At 38.1% G+C, this 8829-nt stretch overlaps 1 protein-coding gene across 2 annotated transcripts in view; it reads left to right on the top strand.

Annotated features, from left to right (window-relative positions):
• AEBP2 (AE binding protein 2) overlaps positions 1-6902 on the top strand; it is a 44404-nt gene extending 37502 nt beyond the window's left edge. The window contains exons 7-9 of one of the 2 annotated variants that reach the window (XM_014275977.3): positions 3031-3144; positions 3402-3468; positions 4773-6902. In XM_014275977.3, coding sequence (XP_014131452.2) covers positions 3031-3144; positions 3402-3456 — 169 coding nt within the window. In that variant the 3' untranslated portion in view covers positions 3457-3468; positions 4773-6902. The remainder of the gene's footprint in view (positions 1-3030; positions 3145-3401; positions 3469-4772) is intronic. The other variant, XM_014275978.3, reaches the window with a different exon arrangement.
• Positions 6903-8829: the final 1927 nt, after the last annotated feature.

Genomic DNA, 8829 nt, shown 5'->3' on the forward strand with positions numbered 1-8829 from the left:
GATTTTTTTGCTCATGCAGGTGAATCCAGTATTAGAATGTCTGCATTGGAGAGAGGTTGTTCAGACATGTTAAGACATTGTCATGGTTTGAGCCTGGCACAGAGCCAGTGCCCCCCATGAAAATGCCCTCACCCTGGTGTCTGCTGTGAGATGTGACCAGGAATAAGCAAAACAGGCTCCAACTTTAACATAAAGAACACTTTATTACCTAAACTACGGGAAAATAGGGAAAGACTATAAGGAAAAGAAAAAAAAAAGAATTGAAAACCTTACAAAAACCACTTTCCCCCTCCCCACTCCCTGACTTTCCCAATCCGATACATTCTCCCAAATCACCAACTGCCCAGCCTTGGCCCCACACTTTAGTATACTCAAACTGCAGTTCATGAAGAGGAAAGGAGTCCTTCCTGTTCCATAGGCTTCTCCTGGAAACACACTGAAACCTCGTGTACTTCCCTGTCACTTCGCTACCGCCCGGAAAAAGTCCTTTTGCCGCTTGTGACATCTTCCTTCCATGCCCAGTGCTCTCACCACTGACGCATGGCCAGAGCTGCTTTTAGGGTTGTCTTTCAAGGATGCCTTGTCTCACTCCAAAAAGGCACAGTCTCTGCTTTGGGACATCTGTCCCCCCCATATTTTTCCAATCCCCTGGGGCCGGGGGGTCCTCATGAATGAACCCTCCTGGTTTTGAGCCACTGCCTCCCCCTAAATGCAGTCTGTGTCACAGGAACAACTGAGTCCATGGCCACAAGAAAAGTCCAGCCAAAAGGCCACTCCAAATCATCTCTTCCCATTCAATCATCTCCACGTTCTTCGGGCCAGGTCCTTGTCTCATCTCATCTCTTATCTCCCTTCTTATTCAGCTTCGAGGAGGATTAGCATTTTTTGCAAGGCCCCAATCATGTAAGAAAGGGTTAAAAGTTTCAGTCTCTGTCTGTCCCGGAATGCCGGTACTCCCACAGGTGCTGCTGCTCCGCCGGCCAGGCTGCACTCTTCCCTCCCCTTTCTCCTCCCGGGCTGGCTGCTATCACATTCAGACGCCGGCTCTCCTCTCTCTCCCTCCGGGGGGGGATGACTGCCCGATGTCTCTTGGGGCTCCGCCACCCTTCCATCCTTGAGAGCTTTCTCACCCCCATCTCTGTCCAGGCCCCGGGCCTACCGCATGGCTGCCCCTCCCCCGCCCAGCAGCAGCGGCTGGACAGGGGAGGGTGATCTGACCTCTTCGAAGCGACGTCCCAAGAGAGAGTGCCAAGGGCAGTGCCCTGCTTTTTAACCCCTGTGTATTCTCGGAGGTGTGTCCAAACCCCACTGGCTACACCAGGTGCCAGTCTCAAACCCAAAACCTTCATTGGTTTGACCACAGCTTCCCAGAATTCCCACTTCTTCCTGGTCAAACCACCACAGACATTCCCAAGGGAATTTAGATTTGGTTGGTTGGGTCAGAGGAAGAATATATTTTATATTGCTGTTGTTGCACCTTGGTTGGGTTAGATGGGTTAGATAGAGCGTGTATTTCATGCACTGAATGCTGTGGTTTTAAATTACTGAGTATTCAGTTCATCTTGATTATTCCATGTAGGCAGAGGAGATGCCCAGGTATCCTGGCAAGGAATCCTGGCACACACCATCAGTCTGTTGCCCTGTCAGGGCACTCACACTTCAGACAGTGAAATGCACTCAGGGTGGTTCCTTCCCACTCCCCTGAGCTGCTCCTCAGCCTTCCCCATGGAGCTGGCAGTAGTGATTTAACTTCTGCACTCCTGAGAAACTGCACAGCTTCTCCAGGATGTCCATATGTTTAGGGCTTTGCTCAGGAAACGTAAATACAAGCATTGAAGTTGTTTCTTCTACAAGAGGGAAGTAACTTCTAGTAGGCTGGGAGGGTTGGGGTTGTTTTGTTGGTTTTGGTTTTTGTTAAGAGCAGGAATTTATTTTTGGTGCCAGTAAATCAGCTTACTGACTTGTTGTCTTTCTGCATCTTTCAAATCTCCACATGTGAAAAGTTTTCTTTTTGCTGTTTGTGTCTTGAGCATGCAGTTGCTACTGAAAATGTCTTCCCAATATTGGTTGTTCAAAAACTGATTTTTGGCTTTATTTAAAAAACTTCTATGATGTTTTTCCACCTTTCAAGATCCATGACACTTAGTGAATAAATGGATTGCCTGCTGGGTTGTTCTCCCTCCCCCTCTGCTATGTTGTTTTTAAATTTTTTCTTCCTCCTTCATCTGAAAGGTTTAATTGGAGAAACTCCTTTTCCTGCTGCGTTAGAGGTTCTGGGTTTTATTTCATGTTTTGAATAGTTTACCCTAAAAATTGAATTTGAGTTGCAGCTAACTTTCATGCAAAGTGAAATAATTTGCAAAAGTCTGTGAAGTTTGGCTTTGCAGAAAAAGAGCCACTACATTTATTTTTAACTGTTGGGCTTCTCAATTCAAAACCTGTTTCAAAGACACCTTAATTGCAAACTCCTCCCCCAGCCTGAAGTTAATCTCTGGCTTCTAGGACATGTAGAAAATTTTTAAAACCTCACCAAAAACCCAAAGAGGATAATCAAACAATTAACTTCAGCAGAGTTGGAGCATTTTGTCTTTGAAACCTTCGAGCTTGGAGCAAGGAAATGAGAGTAACTCAAAGCTCAGTGCCTGCAGTGTATCCTGTCCTTTCATTAAACAGAATCAAACCATTTCTGCCAGTGAAATAAATTACTTTCAAAGGTCTGGTTGTTTTTTCTGTTACCCATTTTCACATTAAATTGTCACAGTGGAGAATGTAGTGCCATTATCATTGTACACTCAGAATATATTTCTGGAATGATCTAAATTCTCTTCAGTGTCTTTTCAAACTGAGAACCTGAAAAGCTTCAAAGTATAATGTGTAAAGAGTGGCTGCCTATCCTCATTCTGGTGAAGATGCTTTTTAACCAGGGAAATGGGATATTTGCTTCATATGTACTAGTTTACCACATAATGTTATGGTAAGAAAACCAGTTGATATTTTTTGAATATTTTTATTTTATTTATTTATTCATAGTCTGCCTGATGTGTGGGTAAATGAAAGTGAGCGACATCAGTTAAAAACTAAAGTAGTTCATTTATCAAAACTACCAAAAGATACTGCCTTGCTTCTGGACCCAAACATTTACAGGTAACATCTTCATTTTGCAACTTTCTTTACTTGAATGTAATCTTAAGCCTCACTTAACTTTTTGACGTTGGAAAATCAGGATTGCTGATATATTATACACCAGATCAGGGAGCCTTGGTACTGTACACGTCCAGGAGTTAAGTTCTGAGGTCTTAAGTTATTTCAGAATTACTTCTTGAACTAAACTCTAGTGACTGAGAAACGGGGAATGTGTGTATTTACCAAGTGTATTTTACTTTTTTGTGCTTGGTGTACAGAAATTCTAGTAAAGGAAGTACATACAGTGGAATCCTGAAAGATCACTTCTGTTAAGATCACATACTGGTTTGTATACCAATTTTTTTAAAGTCCAAATTTATCTTTCCATATTATATTCAGCTGTAATACATGCAGTATTACCTTGAAACTTGTACTTGTGTTCAAGTACTGTTATTTTTTATTACAAGATTCTTTATAGGGGGACAAAAGGGAACAATTCATGTTACTTGTCTTTAAGCTACTTTCACATTTCTGTTTTTAGGCCCTCAGATTGGCTTCTAATCCATCTGGTTTCTAATAATTTCCTGATTCTCCCCCCCCCACCCCTTTATTACTGCTCTCCCATGATTGTCAGTACCCACAGTTCTGTGTGTACAGTTTTTAAAGGTAATCTGAAATGCTTAATTCATTCTGAAATTTTGAGCATCCATAGATCCATATGTGATTATATTAAAAATCCATGAAAATAGCTTTTGGAAAGAAAGTTTATCATAACAGAAGTTCGGTGTTCCGATGTTTCTTCCTTAACATCCAGTGACCAAGAGTCTCAAGGAGTAAATAAAACACTAATCTGAGGTCTTTCAATGCAATAAGCCTTTCAGTTCACCTTTAATACTCAGTGTATTTCACTAATCAAATTAATGAAAACTTGCTTTATGATATGAAAACCAATCCTACTGTATTTGCTATCTTTGTAAATGTGTTTTAAGTACTTACCTTAGCCTATGAATCATTGCTATTAATGGTAAAATCATAAAAATGTTATGGTGAGATTGGATTGTGTATTTTAAAACTGCTTAACACAGTGACTTTTATAATCTGATAGAGGTGTTAATAATTTTAAATTGATTACCTTTACTGAGATTCATAGATTAGTTTGCTTTAAAAAGAAAAAAAATAGCCTTTTAAAATAAAAATTTAATGATCTCTGGATTAAGCCCTTGGAGAAAAATTAGCAGACATTTCTATCTCTCCCAAATAAAATTAAGGTCCCCACATGTAATGTTGTGCTCTATTTTTAGCAGTATGGATCAGTCTGTGATTGAAATGAGCTTTTGGGACCAGCTGAGGGAGCTTAATGATGTAAATTTTAAAAACAAAACTTCAAAACCAAACTTTAAAAACTAAAATCTCTTTTCAAGAGGAAAGGGTAGTTAAAGAAATTCAGTGGCGGCTATTAATGTCATGCTTTAATAGAAAGTCTGAAATAATTATCTGAAATGTACACTTTAGTGAGATCATCTGAAATGGCTCTTGGTTTTAATCAAATGAAAGTAGACTTTGTGTAGTCATGATTTCATAGTGCATTCAGCTGACCAATGTACACATCCCAGGGTCTTAATGTGAAGCTGTACCATCTTCTTTTCCAGAACGATGCCCCAGAAGAGGTTGAAGAGGTAAAAACCAAGCAAGTGGGGACACCTGCAGTCTTAGTCACTGACAATGGATTTAGAAATAAAGTTGCACATTAGTCAAATCCCATCTTTTTTTTTTTCTTTTTTTTCTTTTGGTTTTTTTCTTTTGTTTTTTTTTTTTTTCCTTTTTTTTTTTTAGAGAAATATTTATGCTTAGTGTAAACATTCTGTGAATGAAGTTGATGCTTCCGTGGAATATATTAATATATTACTGTATATCCACATTTTCATGGAATGGTACAGTGGGAGACTGAGCAAACACTCTTCTGGCAACTTAGTGGAACAACTAAAAGGCTTTGCATGCTTGCTTCTTTAAGCTGCTTTTTTCTTTAGTGAATACAGTAGTCTATATTTGATGAAAAGAAAAAGTAACCATCACCATTTCCTCCCGATTCCCAGGAGAACTGTTAACCAAGCTATTGGGCTTCCTGTCAGTGTTAACTAAACCTAACACATGCCAGACAATAGAACAGCTACCAAGGGATGATCCTGTTGCCCTTTGAGTATGGTGGATAGTAATCATTCGTCATTTGTGATCTTGTGTCCTTTTGCAGCTCCCTAAAATATGTTGGATTATGGTGTTGAATCAAATGTTGATGGAATGCTTGTCTTTTCCAGTCAACTCTGAATACATATAGTAAGGTGGCAGGATGTTCAGAGTGTTGCAGTCTGTCTGACCCCTTTGCAGGAGTAGTGTGGTGTGTTCATCAGGTCTGCTTTGGTGTGATCCGTATCAATGGACGGGTTTGGGAAACCTCAGTGTGAGCAGTCAGTGTTACTGGTGATTTCTTTTGCTTTTTTGACCCTCTAGGATCCCCATTCACTTGTAAAGTATACTTTATTTGGCCTAATGTTTTCTAGATGTAAAGAAAATGGTATTTTTTAAAAAAAATTAATCTAGAAATTCAATCCTTTATGCACCAAAGTTGGCTTTGAAAAGGAAAGTAAAATCATTTTCTTGCTTAATAAGCAAGGAGCCGTGGATTTTTTTTAACTGACAAATAGAGATGCGTCTAACCTGTTAGTCTTTGTATGGAGACAAAAATGTTGCATATAGATAATAGGACATTGCTTGTAAATATTTCAGCAGATTTGTAATATATTTTTATATTATGAAATGTACTGTAGATGTTTTTCTAGAGGCATGAAAGTTAAAATGTATATATTACGGTAGAAATAATATTGAAGGATATTGTAATTCACTAGTGCTGCCAGAAGAATTGTTTAAAAAAAGCACCTTCCTTAACAGTAAAAAACCTTCTTTTACATACCTAAGGGACTATATACTACTGTTAGTATCTGTTGTAAGAACAAAAATACATTGAACATCCTTCCCAGAAATCTTAGAGGGATGAATAGTACCCATAATTAATTCATGGCACTCCTTTCTAATAGTGAACACAGAATTAGTTTTTTCCTTACTGTCGGAAGGAACTAATATGTAAAATTTGTATGGATATATGCAGTCAAACTGCAGAGTTAGTCCTCCTTATTGGGGAGGAATTTACTACAGTGAAACTAATAACCAGCAGTTTTTACACTAAATTTTTATTAAATAGATTAAGACTTAAAGTAACCCTTTGGTTGCAGAAGTGAGCATATCCTAATGTAATACAAATGCGTTCTGCATTGGTACTGACATAAGTCTTGCTTAGCTCCAGTGGGTTAAAAATGTTACTTATATACACAAAAAAATAATCTTATCAAGGATATGAAGTGCAGATTAAAAGCACCACTAATATAAGATGTTCTGGAATGGTTGTTTAATAAGGGTATTATTCATAAAATCTGTAGTGATGTGACTTTATTTTTGGAAGAAATGCAGTGTTTTGGTTTTTTATTTTTTTTTTGCTTAAGCACTTCACCTACTGCTTTTTCTGTACCTATAAAGTAATCAGTAATCTTTGTTTCTTTTTTTTGAATTTGTTATAAAATTGCCAAATAGAAGTGTTTCAGATATAGTTTGTATTTGTATTTTTTTAATTTTATTGCTTCATGAGTTTCTTGTAAGTCATTTATAATTGACAGATGATTGTAGACCTTGCCTGAGTATTTTTTCTAATAAAACAAAGCAAACAAACCTCATACGCTTCACAATTGTACAATTTCAATGGAGTTTTCAAAAACAAATAGAAAGTGATGCTGTTTCCTCTGTAAGTTGTAACACACACCTTTACAGAAGGAGGAATTCATGGATTTAATGTGGTGTTCATGTAAAATGTGACTTCTCCTGGGTTTGAGAAAACTATTACCTGGTGTTCTCATGGCAGAGTTTCTGCTTTGGAAGGAAAAATCGGTTTAAATAACAAACATCTGTGAAGAAATGGATACACTGGAGTTAATTAAACTTTCCATAATAGTCAAAAGGTAAGTGGACATTTGGCTGGTGTTTACCTTGTAGTTATGGAAGTGAATTGCTAAAACTATGCTTGAAGTTATTTGCATTCTGCAAATTTTGGAATTACTTGGTGGTGTTTTGTTTCAAATGCCAGTCTGTTCTCTAAAGTCCTGCTGCATTTTTTTGTGTGCTCCTGGGTAGATTTCACTTTTGTTGGAATACCAGGTAGGTGGAACTGCCACTGTGTACTGGAGGGCACTGATCATGTTTTTGTTCTGAAAATAATCTTACTCTTACTCTTGAAAAGTGTTCTGAAATAATTGGCCTCTCCCCTTTTAAGTAATTCCATGTGCTTTGTTTTGAGATGTTTGGGATGTAACATTTAAAGGTTTCTCCCTGTCTTTCTCAAGAACATTTTCCAGACATCTACAGATTGCATTCCCTCCCAGCTTGAGTGTTTATTTTCTTTGTGGAGAAATGTCAGCTCCTTGAAAGTCACACTTTTCAGAAGTTACACTGCACACAAATAACTATGTTCCAACTCCCATTCTTTTGGAATGTGTTGGATTGAATTGTACAGTTTTCTAAAATGGAATAACAGGATTTTTGAGTGAGGGATTGTGTCTTGGGCTTGAACACCAGCTCTGCCTGTTAAGTGGATGGAAATTCTTGTCTAGGAAAACTAGCTGGCATTTGGGCATAGCACACAGCTGATTGTTTGATGCTAGATCTTACTCTGTTTGCTAATAATGCACCTTAATAATCTGTTTATTAAAGGCAGAGCAGAAACAAATTGGTATTTTTCTTACACTTACTTTGAGTATAATTTTCTCAAGTTACTGTGGGTCTTTCACATTTTAGCTGAAATCTGCAATAGGTTGCATTATTTTTTTTCCTCTATAGTCCATGAAGTAATTATATAAAATTGAATTTCAAATTGAATTGCACATTAATCTGGACTGGCTTCATTTGGAACAAACAGGTGAATTGTGTTCAAACATGCGTTGTTTTTAATAATCAAAATTCAAGTGGTTGATTTCTGTGCCCTTCAGCTTTTCAGTACTGTGTATGAATTAATTAGTGCAAAAGACTGGTCTTGTTTAATACTTCAGCCTGAAATGGATGGTTTACTCTCACTTAATGCTTTCCTGCCTTGACATTTTAAATTTGTGAGTGAACCTATCCTAAGTATTCCTCTTGTCATATTAATGTGTGACAAGTACAACAGAAAAAAAATCCTATAATAGGAAAGCTGGCATTTAAAAAACCCAGGCAGCTGAATGGATGGCTTCTTACAGCCATTGGTGCTTATTTATTCCAAGCAAAGAATATTCTGGTAAACTTTGTTGAGTCAACTTTTATTAAAAATTCTGTATTGTGTTTTGGGGGCAGGGGAGATAAGCACCACCTGCACTACTGCTGGGAGCAACACAAAAGCTGAAAGTTGTTTAATTTGTAATTTCTGAACTTAGTTAAAAATAGGTACCAGTTCAGATACACAGCAGCTTGCTGTCCTTTCAGGGGTGATGGCAGGACTGGGAGTTATTTGTTATTCCCAGGGCTCCTGGTGCTGGCTGTCCTCATGGAGTGACCAGCCCAGGAGTCAGTGTTATCCCGGGTGCAGACCTGGATAAAGAAGGGAAGGAGGAGATGCTGCTGTGAGTGGTGGCTGTT

The sequence above is a fragment of the Zonotrichia albicollis genome, chromosome 4 (genome assembly GCF_047830755.1).
Source record: "Zonotrichia albicollis isolate bZonAlb1 chromosome 4, bZonAlb1.hap1, whole genome shotgun sequence".
NCBI classification, from domain to species: domain Eukaryota; kingdom Metazoa; phylum Chordata; class Aves; order Passeriformes; family Passerellidae; genus Zonotrichia; species Zonotrichia albicollis.